The following is a 24321-nucleotide window of genomic DNA, read 5'->3' on the forward strand; positions in this document are numbered from 1 at the left end:
TTTTAAAAGATCTTTCCTTCCAAACTGTATGACCTATTAGTATTAATTACTGAAATTCCATCTGCCTCTGAGAATAGGATTATTTTCCTTTTACAACAAAAGAAACCCAAGTATGAGTTCAGTTGTAGAATACTGGAAGGAAAGCAAATTTTTATCTGTTGGTATCCTTGCTTACCAATTCAGTCCATGTTATGAGTTCTGCCTCACACATCTTCAGCACAGCCAATTCCCCTTGCTCAACAGGAACATCTGAGCTCTGAGTGAACAGAGGGAACGGGCATAAGTCAAAGGTACGTTTTTCCAGCAAAGAGTGAACTACAGTTCTGTTGTTTATATCATTTGCTTTTGTCACAGGAACCAAATGACACTTTTTCTGAGCTTAATTTTTCAGTACGGAAAACACACCCACTTACAACACACAGTACACACTAGTACAAATAGCTTCTGAGTACACACGGAGATCTTTGCCCTTTTAATCTTAGCTGGAATTCAGGAACAGCTTAGGTACGTTCTTCGATTTGAACAAAATGTCATTACTGAGTAAAAGAATGAGAGGCCTTGTATGTTCAGCCAAGCATGGTTGCTTTTTCCTGTATAATTTGAGTAATACAACTTCTGGTATTGCTGCATTTATTACTCCAACCAGGCATATTCCCCTTGTTACTACAGGGGTAAGAGGGGGAAAAGAGTGAGGCTTTTGTTGAGCACCTACATTGATACTGGGCTGGTGATATCAGTCAAACACTGGATAATGGTATAAATGTGAAATCTACTGACAGATCAGACTAACTGCCCAGGTTGCTGAAATATCTGGTGTCCAGTTCTCTTTCTCCAGCTGAGGCTCTTAAGTAATTTTAAGAGCACCTAGCTTTGACCTGAAATCAAATCCAGGACAAAGACTAGATTTCAGACTCCAGCTTAAGTCATGACCAATCCTTTTGATTGCTTTTGAGAACTAATGAAGCATTTACACATCTTGTATTTCAGTATGGAACAGTAAAGCTGTTACTTATACAAATCCACAAAGTTCCTGTTATCAGCTGAAGCTGATAGACAACATTTGCAGTTACCTATCTCAGTTTTTAACATTTTCTTTGCTAATTGCAGAGATCAGTAGCCCCCACTCACCTTGTCAACTTAGGCAGGCTGTAACATGCTCTCAGTTTGCACAGTGCCTCAGATGTGGCTGGTATTTGAAGCTGGCTTTTCAAACTGAGAGACACCAGAGGAAACCCACTGGTAGAGCCGACTAATTTGCATTGTAACAGAGGTGGGACATTTTACCCTGAGAATAGTCTCCACTGCTGGAATATATAATTTGAGTTTCTTTCTGTGGCACGTTTCCTTAGGCAGATGAAACAGTTATGATTTTGTGTTCATACATGTGCTACTGTGTTACCTGTGTTTTCCTGTTTCCAAATTTCAGGCAAGTGGAGTGTTCTGAAGTTTCATTCCTGACTGCTCACTAATAGCTTTGAGAGAAAAGTTTCTTACTCTTTGCTGGTGCCTCATTTCTACAGCCTGTGTTCTTAATATAGGAAGGGGACTTTGTCAAGCAAGATAAACTCTGATACTGTTCTAACTCGGGGGTGTCCTAGAGCAGATGGTGGTTTGCATTAAGGTTGAGAAGTTGTGAATCAAGACTGAAACAGTCTTCCTGCAGCCCCATCCCCTTCTCAGTGATGTTTTAGCACATGGCAGATAGAGTAGAAAATAAAGGCCATATGTAGTGTTGGCTTCTCTGCAGAGAATACTGCCACTGTGTTACTTGATGGCTCCTGTGTCGAAACAAGCCATGATTTTCTTCAGCATCAGCATAAGATAGCTACCAGCTGGTGTTGCCACTGGTTTTTAGTGGTTGTCAATTTGTGTGGAAACCAATTACTTCTTAATATAACATTATCAATCATTATCATTACTCTTCCAGACTAATTTCTGGTAATTTCAGTTCTGGTTTATGGATGTAACAATTTTCTAGAAAAAATGTCTAAACTAGTACTCAAAGAGAATCACTCACCTACTTCCTGTACTTAAACACTGTCTTGGCAGAAAATTCCTCATCTGTTTTCTTTGCCATGTATCTGCGTAGTGTTTGATACAGTGGATATCTTATCTCGTCTACAGTACTACTAATAATCTGGAAAAAAAAAAAAAAAAAAACACCTCACCTGTGTTTGAGTCAGGTTAAAGGCAATATACTTGCTTTTAAATAAGAAAATGTAGATTTTTTTTTTTTTTTTCTTGTATAATCAGCATATTCAGCAGAAAACTTCTGGCTAAAAATGTCCTCTGTTTATTATTGCACTTATCATTGCAAATAGTTATAAGAAGACACCTTCCAACTGCGTCCACCATCATATAATCTTGTATTATCAGGTAAGGGAGGCAGAGATGCCAGCTGGTCTTCCGGAATGTGATTTGCAGGGCAAAGGTGGAAAAGTCAGGAGCTTTTCTTTATTGGCATAGTATCGTTTGCTTTCTTGTAACACTTGCAAGAAGCAGGCACAATCCACCTTAAATGCTGGTGAATGAAGGAGATCTGTAATCATTGATGGAACTACAAAACTAGGGCTGGAAAGGTTCTGAACAGGTCATCTAGGTCATCCCTGTACCTTAAGGCAAGCTAACTTAATGAAAACCATTCTTGAATGATGCCTGTTCTTCTGTGTCTGCCTTAGCAGTGGTTTTACATACTTCCTGAGTCATTATTCAAGTGTTTATCTGTCTTTTTTATTGCAAGTGGTTTTAGCTGTAAACATGTATGCTCCTCTAAACTCATTGGTTCTTTTCCTATCTACAGATAAGTTGATTTATTACCTTTTTTGCAATGACATTTTGCATATTTGAAGGCTGTTGTCACATCTGCCCTCCGTTTTTCCTACTTTAGACTAGTTAAACCAAATTTTTCAGTTTTTCCTAACAGGTCATGTGTTTTTAGAGTGTTGTCATTCTTGTTTTTCCCTTTTGAACTGCTTCAACTGATCCAGTGTTTTTTGAAGGGTGTTGCTCAAAGCTGAACTTGCAGCTCCACAGAGCTCTGTGAGAGCCTAATAGAAGCATTTGAATTTATGGCCAAATGGAAACGCACAAAGTCCAACTGTAACGTCAGGGGAGATGACTTCTTGTGATCACACGCAAGTTCAAATTCCATTCGTATAACTATACTTCTCCAATATACTGTCAACAATCCTTTTCAGACATAGCACACAACTAAATACTTAGCTTAGGTGGAAAACAGCATTTCAAAATCTCTCCATGCTCATGTATTCTTTTTTCTCTTATTTCTGGTTTAAGGCTAACATAAGAACACGTGATTACATATCATACATCTCTAGCCTATTACATACTTTTGTGCAGTTAAATACATTATCTCAAGTTTAGACTTGCTTCAGAACATTTGGGATAAGATGGAATTGGAGTGAAGACTCCTTACTACCTATACCAGTCTTGCTCTTCTTTTGTTTTCACTGTAAAAAATGAGCCACAGAAATCTAGCACCACTGTTGATCTCTTCTAGGAAAGTCTTTCCTCTTTGGTTCTGCTCTTTAGACTCAAAATTGTATCACTGAATTTAGTGCAAGCAAAAAACTTGAGGCTTCTTGGTATCCCTTCTTGTGGGATGTAAGAATGAAAGGATTACACAGACTACTTGCTTTGAAGCACAAAATTTGAACAGTAAAAGATTTGATTGCCCCTTAACTTGTTTTCTGGTGTAGTATTCCTAATTTAGTAGTCCTTCTGTTTCTCTCCTGTGACAGGTGGTGTTGTAGATGTTTCTGATAATGCGTAGTTGGTAGATGAGTATCTGCACTGTCCCTGTGGGGTTATCAAGGGAAAGATGTGTGCTCTCTCTCTGACACCTTATTTTGTGGGGGTAATGATTGGCTTGTTAAGTTGTTCCAAGTTAAATGGGACATCTTACAAAGGAGAGCTCATATTTGTAAGTGTGATAAACTACAGCTCTTTGACTCACCATTTCCCTCGTTGTGGTTTTATACTTTTCAAATATGAATTCAGTGTTTATGAAAAAGTCTGAAATCTTAGCCTTGGGATGTGAAATACTTTATTTAGAGAACTGAAGTGCTCAGGCTGTTTCGAGTCTCAAGCTGATGCAAGTGGTACTTAACCTGTACTGAAACGGGCTAACTCTGAGTGAAAAGCGAAAAGCAGCTTTAGTTTGTAAACCCAGTCTACACTATGACTTTTTCTCCAGATGGCCAGCTAAGGTGCTGAATGGTGCTTGGAAGACTTTGAAGTGAAAACCTGTTGATCTTAGGGTAACAACTTAAATTCATATTTTAGCTGTTGAAAATTTGGATTGCAAGTTTGACGGGTGGTCACTGTGAGGAGAAAAAAATACTCTCCTTGTGCCTGTGTCCATGGCTACAAATGTTGCTTGTATGTAACAGTAGATACAAGGTACAACCTTCAGAAGTTGCCACGCTATCTGAAGTCAGTGGTTGCCAGGGGAGCCTGCTGTGCGCTGGGATGTGGGATGTGCTGTGTCTGCAGTCTCTGCAGCCCAAGCTGCAGGAGCCGTCACCGGGCATTTCGCCGTGACGGAGGCCAAGGGCCTGAACCTCCCAGTAAGGGGGATGGCTATTAGCAAATTACTAAGAGGACTTGCTGAAAATGACAGAAAAATAATTATAGATTTTTTTTTTTTGGCTCGACACCTGGCACTTCAGATGACATCATTTCTTTCAGAAGCTTTGTCTGGATAAGTGGGAAATGGTTGACTTCGTTTATATTGTGGTTTGGTTGTTCTGTGATGAATAGAAACTACAGCTACTGAAAAAATGTTTAGTTTGCTTTCTTGCTTTGAAATACTGAAGAATAAAGGTAACCACAGCAAGGAGGTCTTGCACTGCTCATGAGTTCCCTAGATTTTTACAGCAAAGTTTTCAAAGAGATTTTCAGTCAGTTTTTTTTTACCATGGTGGATTTCCTCTTGTCTTTGCTTCTAAGACTCTTACTGTCTGTATTTCATGTGATTTCATGTAGTAAATACTCCATGCAGGATTTTGATATCCAGAAATTTATAAACAATCACAGCTGCATGTGTTTCTCTTAATTTTTTTAAATAAAAAAGGGATTCTCCCACCCCCCCCCCCCCTTCTAACCCCCCCTTTGTTTTGTCTTAAAAATTTGCGGTGTTGAAGCTGGGAACAATAGAATGCAAAAAATGTCATCAGGTCTTCAGTGGTTTTGATGGGCTGGTTGAATGTTTAAAACTACTTTGCCTTTCAGCATTGGTGCCTGTATCCTACCTAGAGCCAGTAGATGTGATGGTCTGTGATAAGTATCTGAAGAACTGCTTTCACAGCTTGCTGAAGATAATGTAAATTGACTTTCTCCCTGGAGGTGTGAAAGATGGATAAACAGAAATTGCAGAGAGCACTGCAGCAGCCACATAGCCCTGACATCCCCAAGGTGTTTCCTTTAGTCCCCAGCTTCCTAGTGCTTTCCACCACCTCCTGTTACACGTTGACGAAGCAACATCAGTAGGAAAGCTACATCTCTTTGTTCATGGGACTGTATTTTGCGTTACTTTAATGTGTGGAAAAAAAAGGGTAATTTCCAGCCTTGCCTTTCTGAATTCCCCCAGGAAGTGCCCAAACCAAAGACACTTTGGCGTGCAGAGATTTCAAGGCCAGGAGGCTTTGCTGTGACCATCCCATCTGACCTCATGAACATAGCTCCCTGGTTTCCACTAGAACAGGATTCCTGGATTTGGCCTAGATCCAGAGTTAAGCTGCTTCTATAGCTAACTCGAGCACCTGCCTTGCCCCCAGAGTCATCTGGGGGCAAAACTCTCCTGAGCCCAGGCATGAGGGTGGCTCCAGTGCCAGAGGAGACCTGTGTCTCCCTTCGGTGTTGGGTGTAGGCTTGTGTGTTATGGCCTCTTCTAGATAGGCTCATGGGTGTGCTTGGTGTCCACCCTCGAGTCTTGGCATTGTCTCAACCCCTCTTGCCTCTGCCCGGGGACCTCAGCCTACTTTTTGTAATGTCTGAGCTATGGTACGTGGGTCCTTGCGAAGTGGCGCATGGTACCTAGGCTCTTGGTGTTCTTCATAATAACGTACTGTATTACCTATTGCTTGGGTAAGTAGTAAAAGGTAGTTGTTTAGGAGAAAGACAACATGTGATAGCACTTTCTTTATCAAGGCGAGTCTTTTTGTTCTATCTTGCAGTTCAGTTTTACATGGAGTACAATTTCTGTAATGTGAAGTGCAAACAGTACATGTGCAAATTAGGGGAGTGTCTGCTTCGTACTTATACAGCGGTAGTTTTCTAACTGACTGAACTTGATTGGGGGAGAATTTTATATACTAGAAAATGGTATTTGTATGTAAAATTCCCAGTACTTTCCCGCTTTCCCTGAGATGAAGCTGATAATGCTTGGATAATACAAAAACAAACATGTATCAAGCAAAATTTTTATCCATCAACTTTCAGGCATTCAAAAAAAAGAAATGCCTCTCAGAAAATCTTGTTCTAAAACCATTATTAACAATTTTCACTGTAAATGACTGTTTTGTTACTGAATTCTAGAACATTATATTATAAATTAACCTGTTTTAAGAGAGGAATGTTATAGCTAAATGAAGTATGAATAATATAAATATGGGTATTATATAGGTGTGACTACATACATATAAAGTATATTGCGTTTCATATACAACATTTATGTATAATAAGTATAATATATAAAAATAGATTGCTATTGACATTACCAGCATAAAATAGACATGGTTAAGTATTTTGCGTTGTGTAATAGTATTATAATGTCCCTAGAAATTGGCAGGCTGAGAACTGGGTAACTGAAGAGAATTGTGAAGCAATGAATTTTGTATTTTATATCAAAGACATTTGAGAGTGTATAAGGACAAGATATGAAAGAATATTAATACGGTACATAAATAACCATCCTATTCATGTATGCAAATACCAGCCGGAAAATTCTTCAGTAATGCAGAATTATTTTCTGCAGTATTTTAAATATTATTGTGGGTTATATGTAATGGTAATGTTTACATTAACTGTATTTTAGATATCTGATATACATGTTACTGGAGAGTCAGAAGACATGTCTGCTAAAGAGAGACTGCTCCTGTGGTCACAGCAGACAACTGAGGGCTATGCTGGAATACATTGTGAAAATTTCACTACCTGCTGGCGTGATGGAAGATTATTTAATGCCATCATTCATAAATACAGGTAAGAACTCCACTTGTTCTCATGGAAAATGTTAATTATGGCATTTTAACGTTCACAGAAAGAGGGCTCTCTGTTTTATGCCTGTAATAGCACTGCAGCTGTGGAGATGACACTGGCTTTTCCTGGGCAGTTCCCTGCTCCTTGCAGCCAAAGGATGCCTTGTTAACCCTTGCATGTCCCTCCTTTCTCAGAGATGCATCTCTATGAATCCTGTGCATCTCTTATGAGGCACCTCCAGGCTGCTGCAAAGAATGTTCCTAGCGTTTGGTCTTCCCCACAGTCTCTTTTTGTCATACTGACATTTAAGTATTGGCAGGGTAGAGGCAGAACTGATCATCAAAGTCCAAAAGTGCACTACTGCATGACCTGAGATATGCCTGAGATCTCACTGTTCTTCCTTGCATGACTTTACCATGGCCCTGAAGCCTAGAGCTTCTTTGGTGTTTGTTTGGAGCCCAGATCTATTCTGAGATGTGTCTCTTGAAAAATGGCAAGGTGTTCTCATGGAAAATGTGTTCATCTGGCTGGTTGAATGTACTTGGTCTGAGAAGGGAATTGTGCTACTGTGTGCTTTTGTGGCCACACACTTAGAAAGTTAGGCAGTGGTAGAACTGCTACTGGCTGTCACTAGCAGCTGAAGGAGGTATTTATGGTAGCTTGAAATACAACTGAATATGTCTGCTGATCAGAGAGGATTTCCAGTTCTGGATTCCATGTAAGAACAGATCTCTCTTAATAAAGCTGGCCTGGGCATCAAAGCTCATCAGAGGAACAAGATGTAAGATCATTGCTGTGCTCAGTGTTCCCTCTTGGTTGGCGGCATCTTTTAGGTTTTGTACATTCTTTGGTTCATGAATTGAATAAGGAGGTTTGTGTCTTAGAGGACCACATGGGAAAGTATTCTGGCCACTGGGCTAATTGGTGTGTACTGACTTGTCCCTCACTGCACAAGGCTTGCAGCTTCCTGGGTTTTGTTACAGGGTGTGTAGTTTGTGCCGTATGCCCTCGGGCATATCCTAAGGAAGTGTGAGGGTACATGACTTCCTTGGTAGAATACTGGAGGAGTGCTCCAAGTGGACAGAGACAAACCTGGTTTAATGTGGCTCCAGGGAACAGACCCTGAGCAGGTTACTCTCTTTCTGGATTTCCTTGTGTGGGATCATTTGGCTCACCACAGAGAGAGGCGTAGGCAGAGCCACCATGTGTGTGGTACGGGGACCAGGACACTAGAGTCAAATGGGAGACAAGTCAGGCAGACCTGACAGCCTTTTCCTCACACGCTGTGTGGAGAGGCTGTAAGCATAACACAGAGTGCTCTGAGGCCTGGGCAAGTTAGCTGTGGCAGCCCATAACTTCATGGTAGAATGAAGCTGCAGCTGAATCAATGAGGCCTTTTTCTGACTAAGCTTCTGTTCTGGGTAGCCCGTTAGGGAGGAGGTGCACGCCAGCAAGAAAGTCTTCTTTTAGCAACATTGGCAAGACAAAGGGAAATAGCTGGCGAAAGACTAGTCTGTTTTATTTCAGGACAGAGCAGCCAAAAGAAATGACATAGCACAAGCAAGTATTTAAAAAAAATAAACAATTTGAAAGATACAGAGAGAGGGGGAGGGGAAAAAAGGAAGAAACTTAATGAGATGGAAAAACAGAAAATATTTCCCAGAATTTCTTCATAGCCTTATACGACTTATTCTTTATATTCTTTATATCTCAGCAACTAGTAGTTGTGGTACAGATCAGTTAATAAATAACAAAAAATGTGATTTCTGTTCTCAGGCTGTGTGAATGTTGATGCTTTGGGACATGACTGTGTACCTGCAGTTGCTTTATTGGAGCAGTGTTTCTGGCACCACTCTGGGAGTTTCTTTCACAGGGTTTCAGCAGGGCTGCCCAGGCACCTTTGACACGAGTGTGTTGCACGAAGCAGATGATTCTGTGGCTGAGGAGCTGAGTCCCCATTTTGTGTACCTCTGCCAGTTTCCATTTAGCTTATCCTGTTCCTGTAAGCATAACTTCTCTGCCTAAGGATCCCGTGTCCTTCCCAGAAATGTTTACTATCCTTATCTGATGTCTTTTTGCTGTGAGAGGTTACAGATTCTTGGCCTCCATCTTGCTGATTAAATCAATTAGATTCTTCCACTGATTTTGATGAGCTTCTATGTTTCTTTCCTGTGCTGTTTTGTACCATCAAAACAGAGATAGCAGTTTCCAGCTATTGCTCACAAGATAGGAATGGTCTTCCCAAACAGTCATCTGATATTTTTAACTACAGTTTTACTCCAGAGAGCTCTTTTAAAGCTTGGTTTGTGTTCTGAGGAGTAAGTAGGTTAAACACTAACAAAACGTGTGCGTTTCTGGCAGCGGTGCTCCATCTGCTCTGTTTGCCTGTTTCAGTAGCTCCCAGTTTGTGGTTCCCAGGTGGTCCCAGGAGCTAGGCTGAAGATCCTGCTAACGCTGCTGACTGGTGTGCTTCATGAGGGTGGGTGACCAGGGGTGCCTGCTCGGCGGTGGGACAGGGGTACTGTGGTTGGGCTGCGCCAGTGCAGGGGCCGTAGCTCAGCCAGGGACCAGAGCTGAGACCACCAGCAGCCAGGGGACAGGAGCCACACTGTCTCTGAGCTGCACCTGAGTGCAGACAGCAAACCAAACTCCCAGGTCACGGCCCTGACGCCATGGCTGAGAGGCCTTTGCTAGATACACCATCAAGAACACAAGCTGTATGGGTCCAGCATGGTCCCTACTGTCAGTCACCTGAGAGACAGGGAGATATCACTGTCCAGTTCCAGGTGACGGGGGACGGCAGTGGCAGGTTATAACTAACCTCCTTTCCACACAGAAGATTTTCTAAATTTCAAATATGCATCAGCTTCAGGACTTCAGGAAGCTGGTGAAGCTGTGGAGGGCTGGGACGTGAATCAGTTGCTGGTGATCAGGGAGCTTCTCCCCTTGGTGGGGCCAACAGCCTGCCATGCTCTTAACAGCAGCTGGGGGTGGTTTCACCCGTACTCCCAGTAGCAGTCTCCATTTTTTTCTGTCCTGGCAGAGGATCCCAGCCCCTTTTGGTGCAATCCAGCTGAGCTTTGAGATGCAGCAGTACTGCATGGATTTGCCACGGCTCCCTGCTCTGCCCAAGGTTCATGGGAGTAGCAAGATAAGGCAGATATTTCCCTGGCATGACAAACTACAGTAGCGCTGCAGTGTCCTGTCCCCCTGGCCCGTGTGGACCCACAGCCACGCTGGCAACACTCCCCTTCCAGCCCCGAGCCGGGCGCCGCAGGAGGGTGCAGGAGCCGGGCCACAAGTGACCGGGTTGGTCACCTGCTCTCCTGAGCAAATGCAGGGTATTTGTTTTCTTTCCTCTCAAGCAACAAGGGTTAGGGCGTCAGAGATTTTCGTAAGAGCCTTCAGTCGCTTTCTCTGTTACTTCTGTTAAGAGCATGAATGAGTTTCAAGTGATTTTGCAGTGTTCTTTAAATCAAGGAAAGTAATTTTATGAATGACAGAAATGAGAGGAAAAAATTACTGTCTGAAGTACTTAGCTCCATATACAACTCGATTTTTTTTTCCTCCAAATTTAGGAAAATGTAGTTTGTTTTCATTTCAGAAGATTGCTGATGTTTTCAGCAGTCTCCAGTGGGCTGTGTTTATAGGGTAAAATTGAAGTGTACTCAGCTGATCTTCTGAGGAGTATATAAAGCTTCCATTTAAAAACATCCTGTACATGGTTAAATCCCTTGGAAATGAACATGGCTCCACACCGGCCTCCAGAACTGCCTCAGGGGGCTCCACTGCAGGCCCTGGATTTTGCTTTTCATGCTGTTATTCTGTGTGAATATTTATTCTTGCATAGAAAGACCAAATAAAATTTTAAAATTAAAAAGTCAGTTTTAATACTGAACAGTACCAGGTTGGTTAACTATACAATTTTATTTAAATATATCAGCTTTCAGACTGTTTCTTGAACATCCACACCTTTCTTCAGATCTGTGGTGAGGCCGTTAGGAAAAGCTAGAGATACACCCAGGAGATTGGAGAATATTCTTTATGTCTCATCTGTTATGTAATTGGCATTTTAGAGCTTAATTTTTCATTGAAGACGTGTTATTTGCTTCAATACGTTGTGTTGGAAGAAATGTGACTTCAGGCAGTTTCAAAAGTACGTGATGTTTCTTTCATGCCATCATATCATATGTAAGCCAGACTTTGAAGCTGGAGGCTGACTTGAATGAGCATGTAGTACCCCCGTTTCCCTGGAGATCCTGCTCTTTTCATACTGGGGTCTTCATCTTGTAGCTCTGTCACCTCATGTGTCACTAGGCTGTGTTTTGGGTAAATGCTTTTGATTTGTGTTTTTGCTTTCTGATGCCTTCTGCTCAGGAAAAAGAAATACTCTTTTTTTTTAAAACTATATCCCATTGTTAAAATATATAGAAAAAGCTGATGTCTACAGAGAATGAAGGTTACTTTTCTTGAGAGTTGCAGGCCAGATTTGAACTACTACTAATCTAAATTATAGATCTGTGTTAAACTTTGCAGGTGCATTTATTTTAAAGCAAAGCAAATTCAAATAAAAAGTTACAGCAAATTAACAGACTGCTTGTTTTAACCTCAGACTGCCTGGAGTCTTTGGTACATGAGGACTGCAGGCAATTTCAGTTAAAAAGTGTGTGAAAATGGAATTTAAGAAATAGCAACAAAGTGGCTATAAGATTTACAGGTAAATGGCACCTATAGACAGTTCATTAAGGACAGTGGCTACTGATGCTCAGAAAACAGACATGTCTGCTGACCACATCTTACTTTCTAAAGAAAAAAGGTGAGATATGGAGGATAAGGAAAGAAGATTAACATTAGACCCGCCCTCTTTTTATAGCAATGTGTGTGCTCCTTTCTACATTTTATTTTTGTATTCTTTACAGATTTTATGATAGAGAGATAATTTTGCTTTTAGCATTTACAAAAGGAATTCCAGCAAGAGCAGTATGTTCCTGTGTTAACTAGATAGATAATAGCATTTAATGAGTAGCCCCAGTGGTGCCTGTACGGTGAAAAGTAGCATTTGTTGAGGAAGCACTGCAAGCTCAGTTCCCAGATAAAGCCACGTTCATGAAGTTCTAGGCTCAGGTGTTAGGTCTGGTCTAGTAAAGGAAGTGGGTCCAGTCCCTGCTCTCAGTCCCTGTGGGCGAGCAGGGCTTGTGTGGTGGCTGAGCTCTCCCCTCTGGCCCCCAGACGGGCTGGGGCCTCCTGGGGGCAGGTCCTGATCAGCGTTGTCCCTTGAACCGGGCTGGTGTATTGCCTGGAAGGGTGTGGGTCACAATGGCCATGCTCATCCTGTGGGAAGGACGAGCAATGAGAGAGTCACGGGCCCTTGATCTGCCCTTCTCTACACCTTCAGCATGGACCTGTGCAGTTAGGCCTGCACTTGTGGGGGAATTTCAGCAACCAGACAAAATGGGAAAGACACCAGTTGGGAACAGAAGTGGATAAATGGTGTTTAGGTCAGGCAGCAGTGGGACAAGCAACCAGGACTGTAGTATAGACATGAAGGGTTTGACAACAAAACCCAAGCTCAGGTAATTTCATGTAATGCTGTACTGAGGCTTGCCAAGACCACATGCAGACAGTTGTTTACAGATTTTGGCACCACCTGACAAGAGTAGTGAGCATCAGAAATGCTGGAGAGAGGGCAAGTGGTGCTAGAGTTCTAATGGTTGTATTTTGAGCTCAGGTTTGGAGAAAAATGTTTTTTACTGCGTTGTTAAAGAAATGTGGGGATTTGATCCAAAGGAGCCTTTGCTATTGGTAAACTTTGTGGAAGACCTTAATGCTGTCTGTTGTTTTAAGTTGTACACAGTTTAGAGAGAGAGCAAGGGTAAAACAGCAAAGAGAAAAGGTAACAGAGGCTGGCAGTGAGTGCAGTGCAGAAAGAGTTTAGATACACTGTGTGCTTCATGTGGGAGGAAGAGGAATAGAAGCTTGTGCAAAGTGCAAGTCCCCAAGGGAAGCAACAGCGTGACAGCTCCGTAAATGCTAGAGAGAGAGAGAGAAATTTTCTAGGGTCACAGTGCTTTTAATTTGAAATATTATTATAACAACTCCATACACTTTCAGAATTACTAAGAGCATGTTTTTTTGGAGTGTGATAGAGCAGGGAGCGAGCTGGGTTCCTGTCTGCTCAATAGCTGTTGTGGTTGGGAAGCAGCTGTTTCAGCCGTAGCCGGGAGGAGGTGCTGTGCAGGTGCAGCCAGCTGAACACGAAGCTCCTGCCCGGCACCACGTGTGGCGTCTGTCTGAGGCTAAAACTTGTCACAGCTGCTCAGGTGTTGACACGAACACATTCCTCAAGGGCAGGGATAGCAACGCCTCAATTTGCAGTAACACGTTGGACACCCTTGGGAACGACTGAGAAAGAAGCTAAATATTACACAATGTCAAGCCTTAAAATGCGAGGGGTTATGTTTTAAATAAAGAGATGATTTGGGTCTACTAGTTTTGACTTGCGTGTTTGTGACTTGTAGTTTATTGTTACCTAGCACTACCAAAATGTGAGTTTGGCTGGGTTGCCCCCCTGCCTTCCCACCCGCTTCATTGTTCAGAAGTATGGTTGTTACAGTTTTGAACAGTTTTTGTTACATAGAAGAAATGAACTTGGCATTAATAACTGGCAGTTTGGGGAAAGATAAACAGCATTTAGGACGGTTAAAAATATCGACAACCAGACATGCTTTTAATGTTACTTGCCTCAGTATGCCTATAAATATAACTAATGGGTTTAGAAATAGCAAGTAACCTCAGCTGCAGTTTCAGTTTCATTGAATGCACTCAGAAAAATTCTGTGATGGCTTTTGGTGAAGGATGTATTAAAATAGTACTGGAAGCCTGCCTGTGATTTTAACATCTTGTGTTGTGGTGGTGGTTAGCCCTAGTGGGTATTAGATGGAAGAATTCCAGGCAGTTGGGTTGATTAATTTCAGACCTGGACTTGAAATGATCCCTGTGTATGTTGTGCTGGATCCTACTGCTAAGTAGCAGCTGAATGAAAGATTAACAGTTTGCTTTTCACAATAACACAAGAAAAAAAAAAAAACTGGGATGAAATGGAAGCTCTTCTCTTGCTTAAGACAGATGGGAGTAAAGTGAAATGTGAAGTTTTGACTTGAAAGGCCAGATTTTTATTCAGGTTTCATGTGTCTTCTACTCCTTGATTGGTAAAGACCAGGACACCTAAGGGTGTCAGAAGCCTTTATCCCAAAGGATGTGGTGTCTGAGCAGTAGTGGTGTATGTGCCCATGATAAATTGGAGCGGGAGGTGTCTTGGTCTTCTGGCAATGCCTTTTGTAGATTTTGAGAACTGGTTGCCTCCGAGGGAGGAAGGGTGGCACAAGGAGCCTTTGGGAAACCTTTTGAACTCATTGGAGTACCACGCTTGTTTTGCCTGTTAGTGATTGTATTAATCCCACTGCAGAGCTGATGTCAGGTAGTTGCTGCTGGGATCTGGAGGGAGTTTTCCCAGGGAGCAAAACAGAAAGATTACTTGGTTGAGTTTTTTCATTGTCTTTTTGGTATTGAAAGACTAAAGGGAGAGGTTCATTATTTGTGGTTCTTTCTGTAGGTTGCACACTCCTCGCTGTCGAGACAGCTGTGAGCCTTGTTCCTATTTAAATTTTATCATAGGCAAAAAATTGGCAAAGTTAATATACCATTGCTGTTTTTTTAATAACACAAACATCTCATCTTACAAAGAGAATGTAAAATCTGGTGAAAGGACTGACTGAGATTGTTTCTGGCTTCATTCGTGTGTATCCTGAGCCTGAAATCTGCATTGCGAACTTACTGCCAAGTTGTGATTAGGGTTCATTAGGCACAGCTAGAGCTGAACTCCACGTTTAACTAATAGGTCTTTGATGTTACAATGCCTCAATTGTGTCTTTATCCGAGTCCATTAGTCCATTGATACAGCAAGTTACAGGTGAAGTCTTGCTGTGCTAACAGAAGTGGGATGGGAGGCTTCAGTAGGTTTATCAAACACCATGCTTCTCAAATCGAGGACGTGGATGGTAGAAGGCATTATCTGAACTAGCTGTGTACATTGTTAGGAGCTAAACAAATGAGTTAGGAACCTGAGGGCTTTTTTCCCCTTATTTCCAGTGCAGCTGAAAGTTTCATTCTTTTTATATTGCAAATCTTAATATAACTTGTTGGGATGTCTGAAGAAGACACAGGAAATGTATAGTGTCTAAATAAGTGTATTAAAAAAAAAAAGTGTATAAATAGTGTGCCTTTGCAACAGTATCTCCAGCTCACCATCACTTGCAATAATTTCTTCAGAATTATTCATAGTTTCTGAAAATTTGTATCAAAAATTAAAAAAAGATGCATAAAAAAGAGCTGAAGAGTTCAGATCACATCAGCCTTTTTCAGCCCTTGAGGGAACAAAAAGGCACGACTGTACATCTTTAGTGAGGCATTGAGTGAAATCTGTAGAGGCACATAAAATAATGAATAGTACAGGCATTCCTAAAAAAAACAAGAGAAGACAAAACCAGGAGGAGTGTGCGAGTCATCGTGATCATGTGAGGGACGTTAGCCCAGCGTGGCATCGAGGCTGGGGACTGTGGAGCCTGAGAAAAGAATTTGCCACACGCTTGCACAAACAGTATGCAGAGCTGTATTCAGTAGCACGCGCTTTGGCTTGTCACTGTAGAAAGGATAAAACTTTTCTGAAATGACAGTTTTCAGTTAGAAATCTGTTTACATTTTCCCCGAGTTCCAAAGCGTTACCCAACTTCAGCAATGACTTGCTCTTTGGCAAGCTCTTTTGAACAAGACTGAGATTTGTACCCGAGGCAGAGACAGATTCTTCAGCAAGTTCCCAGGCATTGACTCTGCATGTGAGCTGGTGTAAATATAAATTTTAGTGCCTTTGAAACTCTGTTAAGGGATAGGTTAAATGGTTGGTGTTACTATGTTAGTTGGTTAAATATTAAATAGATTTTTATTCATTGTCTCGTTTGTAGAGTGCCTGGGAAGGTTACAGGTGATACATGCTAGAAGAGAAAGAGTTAAAATTTGTATTTTCCACGGATGTTTCCTATTTTCTGGTTAGTTTCTTTGCAATCTTCCTGCGATTAACCAAAATCTCTAGAGTAGATGATAATGTATTTCTTGTGCTCCCTTCTGAAATATGTGTTGAATCTTATCTGGTTGAGAATTCTCTCTATTCTTGTCTTTTTAAAACAATTGTATTATGACTATGTATTCTGGCATGGTCTTTAATCTGTTTGAGTATTCCTCTCATCCCTGAAAAATGCATAAGTTTTTCTGGCACCCATCCTTTGCAATTGTCTGTGAACAATGAAGCAAAGGGTTTTAATTTTTATAGGCATTTTTTAATAGCAGCAGTGGAAAATCTAACTGGACTATCGTGACATGTAGACTTCATTCTGCATCTTCAGTCGTGTTTTCTCTGAGCGTTCTGCCCAGAAAGAAATATCCTTTTAATATGAGGCAGCATTCAGAGATTTGACTGGAATTGTTGTGCAGATTAAAAAGCTTAGATGATTCATGTAAATAACTTCAGGCTTGTTAGCCTCCTAAACTCATTAACAGTATTTTCATGTGGACTGTTACTCTGATGTATATATGCTTTAGTAAAGCTAAACAATGCTGTAACTTGAGCTGTCATCTTGGAACAGTGAAGGGGAGGATGTGATTTCTTCACCACTGACTGGGAAAACAGCAGCTCAGTTTGATGTCTTTTTTCTACTTTGAAATATCAAATTCCCTTTGATTCTAGCCCTTTTGTTTTAATGGGCAAATATCGTACTGCTAGTTTGGATCTTGAACTCTTTGCTAAGTATTAAGTTCTGGCTATGGCAGTTACGTATGCCTAACTTTATTAGTTATGCACAAATCTTTGATTTCAAGGAGTCTTTGCAGAGTAGAAAGCTTGCATTTGGTCTGTGTAATTGCAGTTATAAACTTCATTTCTTTATGCTGCAGATATTGTTCACTTGCTTCTCTTTGTGGTGCTAGGTATTTGTTTTCTTGAATGGGTTATAATTTTGTCAGCTCCCTAGTTGAAGTGATATTGATCACACCTTTTTTTTCCCCCTCACTTCTGATACAAATTGTGTCTAATTTATAACACCTACACTAAGATCTCAAATGGCAGGCACAAATCTTTTCATATATGAGTTGATGACTCATGTTGTAGAGGCTAAACCCATTGAATTAGGTGTGGCTGCAGCAGAAGCATCTCCTTTGCATGGAATGTTCCAGCTCGGCTGGTGTTTGGGATGTTTATGTGTGTGTCTTGAACAGGAAGGCCCCAGGCAACTGAAAAATCTGCCATAAGATGACTCACAATATTATGAGAGAAGGTAGAGTCATCATCTTTTACTTAAAGTGCATTTAATTTAATTTGTTCTCAACTATATGTAAAACCATGTCATAGTGTTCTGCAAATTGCTATGAGATGTATTTATAATATATGATAAATAGCTTCTACAAAACTTGTGTGTTTTCTTTTTAGCATTAAAAATGAAAAAGTTTGCCAAGACAAATGATGCTTTTAAATGTGTTTACTTCAATTAAAACCATTAAATGTGATGAGTATCCTTCCAATGGACAACTGCAGCTTAAGCAGTTGGCATTTCAGGATTCACAGGTACTAAAGATATTGGCAGATATTTGTGGGCCTTTGTAATACAGCCCCACAACACTCACTGCACACAGTCTGTGCTCAGTAATACCAGATTCCCTTGATCCTTCAGAGGAGGATGGTGATCTGTGATCACAGCACTGAAATCCACATTCACATGCTCAGTTGCAAATTCCCATGTACCCAGTTAGTGGACAGGTACCTCTGCAAGCTTACAGCAGATAAAATGGACTTTTATTTTTATTCAAAATAATGAGAAAACTTTCTTAAGCGAAGGAACAGTGTGGCAATCAGTGATTTCTTGAACCATGTATTTGGATGCATTTTTATGGATCTAAAAAGGTCTTGTATTGAGCTCTGGGAAGTAAGCTGCTTTTCCTGTGGCTTTGCAATGCATCCTTCTACTATTTGGGAGAAGGAAAGAGAGAAGCCCTAAGCCCTTCCCATGGCAAGTTTCAGCTGCTTTTGCGTTCAAATCCTAATACCCATCTTTGCCCTTTATAAGCCACCAGTGGGCTTGGTCTCAGTCAGCTGGTCATCCTTCTGTCTGCTTCAAAACCCAAAGGCAAACCCTATCTAGACAGAGAGAAATGCTGTCCTCTTTAATGTGTTCTGGAAGATCAAGACTTTAGATAAACACAGACCAGTTAATCTAGGTTGGTATACTATGTGTTAAGTGTATAACTAACTGAAAACAGCAGTGTTGGCTGCAGATTTCCTTTTTTTTTAAGGGGAGTTGGAATAAACCCTGTGGTGGTAGAAGTTGCAGGCGTGGAAAGTATGTTTAAAATCAGGGGAGGCTTCTCACAGAGCTGGCTTTTCTTCAGCTGGGGCGGTGGAGCTACAACACAAATATAAAATGATCTGTCACACAACAGCAGTTGTTTTTATTGATTTTTACTAGTATGACAGTGAGGAAAACCTTACTGCTTCGTCTAAGTGAAAATTTTATTCTAAGGAGGTAGTCTTGTCAGTGTCTCTGCAGCTTGCAGCCCATTTTCTGAGAATAGCAATGGATTTACAGAAGCTTGTCCTTTCTTGTTCAGAGAGCTGGCAATTGAACAGGCAATGTAAGTGATTCTTGTGCCTTTTTGATCAAGTGTGAAATAAGTGTAAAGAAGGCAGATGAAATAAAATAAGCAAGCCAACGGCATACACGTGGAGAAACCAGCTTCTCATGTCAAAACTGTGCTGTGAAAACAATCTTTATTACCTATACTACCTCCATTTTTGTGTCTGAAATAGGAGACTGGAGTGTTCTGTTTCCTTTTCTAGTACTGTCTTTTATTTTCCAGGGATTTTTTGTGCTGCTAAGAGCAACGAATGATATTAGTTTCTTTGCACTGAAATGCAGAGAAGAATGGCATGAACTTGATCATGCTCCTGCTAAGAATATTGGAATTGGAAAGTCCCACTGGTTTAGGAGGATAATGTTTCTTTTTATACTGCTTCAGTTTTATTACTAACGGTTCTTTCAAGAAATAATAGGTGCAGTATTATCATCTGTCTTGTAGACCTGTCTTCTAAAGAACACAAGGAAAACAGTTACTCTAATTGGCTGAAGGAAATACAATTTTATTTACCAGCACCCTTGTAGTTAATCCAAAGACAAGCTTGTATTGAATTTCCCAAAGTTAATACCATTTTGTGACTGAGGGAATTTGGGGTGTTTCCAATTAAATGTTATGGTTCGTTTTGAACGATGTGCTATTTGACAGTTTTATTTCTCTGTGTTGTAATTATTTAAACTTTCTGCTAGGTAAAACTGAGAAAATAGTTTCTTTAGAAACAAAAATGAGAAAATTTGACTGAATTGTTCGCTAAAGCTTTTGTCATTTTTTTTCTTTTGTGGTTTTGTTTTAGGACTTTTTTTAGTGTGGGTCTGGTTTTCAGTAGAGTAGGATTTCAGTAGCAAAGGTTTCAGAGCCTTGTGACTCTAGTTGGCTTCAGTGACGTGAGGTTTTGCTGAGCATCTTTGAAAATCCCTTCTCCCTTTTAGTTGTTACTGCTAAGAGGATTCCCAGTGGTGAGACAGTAACATGCTCTGCCCTAAGAATCACAAGATCTAAAAGCCAAGTACCACATAAAAAACCCTAAAGGACAATGCTAATTTTGAAGTTTCATGTTGGTTTAAAACATTCGTGATGTTGGTACAGGATAATACTTATGGAGCTTAAAAAATGTTTATAGGTAAGGTTGGCTTAAGGCTAGTATTCCATTAAAACAAGAGCGTTGTGGCTGGCAGTGGATTTTAGCAGGATGAAGGTGTGAAGGTGTAAGTGCGTGGAGCTGAGAGCTGTCTACAAGAGAACTGGCAGCAATGTTTATCTGAAATCAGTTTCTTTAGTGCAGTTTGAACAGAATTCTTAGAAGCCCTGTGAGCCTGGTCTAGTGTGAGATGTCCCTGCTCATGGCAGAGGGGTTGGAACTGGGTGATCCTTAAGGTCCCTTCCAGCCCTGACAGATTCTGATCTGTTTTAGCAGAAGACTTAGTAGTGTTGCTTTGCTGGTTGGGCTTGATGATCTTAAAGGTCTTTTCCAGTTTAAAGGATTCTATGATTCTATGTTTTTGTGACCGGCCTTGTTTCTGTATGGATTCTGACATGGGCTGAAGAGTTTGATGCAGGATGACTAAAAACTTGTAGAGGCAATAGAAATGAACTTCTGCATGTAAATGAGTCCTAAGAGAACAGCAACGTGAACTTCCATAAGGGCAGTGGAAAGGACAAGGTGAAACAATACAATGGCAGTGCACATAAATAAATATGAATAAGAAAATAGATATTTTAAAAAATATAAAGGATGGCTAGAAGCTTTATCTTATAGGTAGGAACTGACAGTGTTGTAGTTGCCTGCTGCTTGTGTTTATCCTGTAGCACTGACCTCAGCTTGTTCACACAATTTTAATAAAATCTTTTTGTAATGAAAACTCTATTGCTGTTATCCCTCTGTGCTTTTGGTTTGATTTACTAATACAGCAGTGATTTAAAACTGGTAAAGAGTTGTAACCATATGTTCCTGTTTTTATTTGACAGGCCGGACCTGATAGACATGAGTACTGTTGCTGTTCAAAGCAACCTTGCAAATTTAGAACATGCTTTTTTTGTAGCCGAAAAACTTGGTGTTGCCAGACTTCTGGATCCTGAAGGTAAGAGAGCTGCAAAGGGCTTTGTCGCAAAACCCCTAACATTGGACTAAAAACCAAACTGGTTGTAGCAGATCTGTGGGCGTTCTTACAACCATGTTATAAAGCACTGTTCTGTCTTGCCCTTTTAGATGTTGACGTTTCCTCACCTGATGAGAAGTCAGTAATAACTTACGTGTCATCACTTTATGATGCGTTTCCCAAAGTACCAGAAGGTGGTGAAGGCATTGGTGCAAATGTAAGTAGGAGAAAATACTTGGGTGGTACACGAGCTTCATTCCTACAGTTCTTGATTTCAGCTCCGGAATGCTAGCTGGATCTTCCATAGGGCTGCCGTCACGCTTTTCTTTGACATGATTTTGTACATTGAGATTTTAGAGGCTCAGCAGCTGTTTCGTGTTCTAAACATGAAAATATTCATGCGAAGAGCTTAACTACAACCAATATAGCTGAAGTTGGAGAAAGATGAGTCTCCTTCTCTGGAAACTTTCAAAACCCATCTAGACCCAACTACTAGAAGATCTCCATACATCCCTTCCAACCCCTACCATTCTGTGATTCTTTGAAAGTTCTTACTTTTCAGTCATGGACCTATAAATTGTACCTCTCTAATTCTTATAAATTTTGAGTGTATTAAACTATAAAACTTTGTGGTTTAAGTGAAATTACTTGGGATCAAAACTGTAGAGTGAAATCATATGTTTGGAAGCTTTAAGCGAGCTGTAATGAGCGAGTAAATACTGTTTCAGAATTGCAGGTTTAGAAATCTCTTTTCCTTGTGTGTAAAGACCTCATACTTCAAAGATTAAGCAAAAGTGAGCTCAAATTTTTTCCTCTGATCTGTAATCTGGGTTGTGCTTTTGTAGGATGTTGAAGTCAAATGGATTGAATATCAGAATATGGTGAACTACCTCATGCAGTGGATCAGACACCATGTTGCAACAATGTCTGACAGAACTTTTCCCAATAATCCTGTGGAATTGAAGGTGAGGTGTGGTGTCTTAAACTCCTTGTTGGAATGACATTTTATCTGACTGGCTCAGAGCATGCTTGAACAAATAGAAGTGCTTGTTGATTTATACAGTCAAATCAACAGTGTTACTCCTTAACCTTTTCAAAGTACAATAAATACATTACTAACGTATGAATAATCAAAAGCAAATCTTTAGCTTGTCACTGATTGTTTTTTGTGGAACTCAAGTAGAAGAGTGTAAGAACATAAGCTTATGAAGGATATGAGGAGAGGCTCTAGAGACTAAGGTTGTAGTCACCGGAAGTGAAAACTGACGATGGTTTTTATGTTTCTGTAGGCACTTTATAATCAGTATTTACAGTTTAAAGAAACAGACATTCCACCAAAGGAAACAGATAAATCAAAAATTAAACACCTATATAAACTACTAGAGGTAAGTTTTAACATGCATTGAAATGTATAGGAATCCCCTTTCTGTGGCTTAAAATAACAAGTATGTATGAATTATTAAGGTCTGGATAGAATTTGGACGCATCAAACTTCCTCAAGGCTACCATCCAAATGATATAGAAAAAGAATGGGGAAAGCTTATTATTGCCATGCTGGAAAGAGAGAGGACCCTTCGGCCTGAACTGGAGAGGTACACTAGTGAATGTTTGGCATGCCTGGTTAAGATATTTTCTGTTGTTTTAACCCCTAATGGAAATTGTAAATGTCATCTTCCATGATAACATCTGCATTATTTTTCTAGATGAAGTAATTCTGCCTTTGATCAAGACCTGAATTCTTTACCTGCTTCATAGAAGCAGGTCCAGGTGGAAATAACTTTGATGGCCTCAGAAGGTCATGATGAATGATATCCATGTCTCAGATCATCAAAGCACTTAAACACAAATACAGCTGCCTTCTTTGTAAAGTTACACAGAGCTAGGCTCATAGCACTTCGCTGTCTCACTTGGACTTGATTCCATAGAAGGATCCTTTCTTTATGTGAAATGGAAAGGATTGAGCACAGCTTTGTAGGCTAACGTCCTGTTCCGAGGTTTTTTAAGTTGGTTGTACTTGAGAGCACAAAGCATTCAGACATGCAAAGTTCCTAGTAGTGTTCTATGGCAGCAGAATGTGAGACACTGTTTTGTACATCAATAGGAACATACTGAATGTGTTAAAAATCTTGATGCAGTCTTAGAGCTTTTCTGCTTTGCAGTGGTACCTCAGTTCTGTGGCAGACACAGGTTCTACTGTTAATTTTAATCTAAGTAAATTCATTAATTTAACAACCCTTTTATTTAACTCCTAAGTCTGGGCTTCTGCCTGCAGGTGCATATAGACACCTGGGTCTGGACTCATTCTGCTTAACTTTAAGTGTCCACAAGAGGAGACACCTTAGATCTGAATTGCCATCTAGAGAATCCTAGCACGGACTTTCTAGTGCCAGCAAAGTGATCATTGTATCTGTTTTGCATACCTGAAATGAGGTGTAAAGAATCCAGACCGCTGTGTAGGAATTCCTCAGAAAGACAGATTTTAGTCAGAGAAGATCCTAAAGATAGGCAGTGTTGATTTAAATATGTCGTGCTTACAAAAGCAAGAGCATGACTGAAGCGGCAGATTTAGTGAGAGGTGTTGAAGTTCCTAGAGAGGAATACAAAGTTGTCCCCCCCCATGCCAAGCAGAATGCTGGAAAGCAGCAGCAGAATTACAGCCTGCTAGATCTTACGGGTTAATCTATCCTGATCTGCCAAAAGCAAAGTTAGGGCCTGCCAAAAAAAATTCTACTAGTACTTGCAGAAAGCTGGGTTGTCTTTGGTGAGAATGTCTGTAAATGACATCAGTTTGTTTCTTTTTCATTCAGATGGGCTGTTAATTTTATTCAGAGCATAGGTAAAGAAACAGAAACTCCTTCCTGTATTCCAGGATTGGTAAACACATTTAAAGTGACAGATCGTATGGTGGTGGTCACTGTAAAATGGGAGAAGAGTTAAGTGATTCTGGCTTAGCAATCAAGTTAAAATTGTTGGTTGATCTGGACACAAGAACTTGATCCGTGTTTGTTGTCTTGGTTACTAGTGCATCTCACTAATACAAGGTGTCAATACAGCTCTCGGGGTGAGATTTGGTTGTGGCAAAAATGTGACCTCGGCTAATACTGAAATTTGGCAAGTACTAAAACTTGACTGCAAGTCTGATGAAGACATCGGAAGGTATCTACACTGATAAACAACGTGGTGGCCAGATCGGTGTATGGGATCAAAATGAATGTGATGTCAGTGAAGAGAGTGCCAAACTGAGCTCTGCTTTGCAAAACAAGGAGTTTGGCAT

General features: G+C 40.6%; 1 protein-coding gene across 1 annotated transcript in view; it reads left to right on the forward strand.

Annotated features, from left to right (window-relative positions):
• The window catches only part of LOC103768189 (dystonin-like), a gene marked incomplete at its 3' end in the record, with an annotated part of 113410 nt that overhangs the window by 23929 nt on the left and 65160 nt on the right, over positions 1-24321 (forward strand). Inside the window, exons 5-10 of the mRNA XM_008935329.1 lie at positions 7055-7221; positions 20917-21029; positions 21158-21264; positions 21893-22012; positions 22337-22432; positions 22512-22639. Of these exons, the coding sequence (XP_008933577.1) occupies positions 7055-7221; positions 20917-21029; positions 21158-21264; positions 21893-22012; positions 22337-22432; positions 22512-22639 (731 nt within the window). The remainder of the gene's footprint in view (positions 1-7054; positions 7222-20916; positions 21030-21157; positions 21265-21892; positions 22013-22336; positions 22433-22511; positions 22640-24321) is intronic.

The sequence above is a fragment of the Merops nubicus genome, unplaced genomic scaffold (assembly GCF_000691845.1).
Source record: "Merops nubicus isolate BGI_N331 unplaced genomic scaffold, ASM69184v1 scaffold14892, whole genome shotgun sequence".
Lineage (NCBI taxonomy): Eukaryota > Metazoa > Chordata > Aves > Coraciiformes > Meropidae > Merops > Merops nubicus.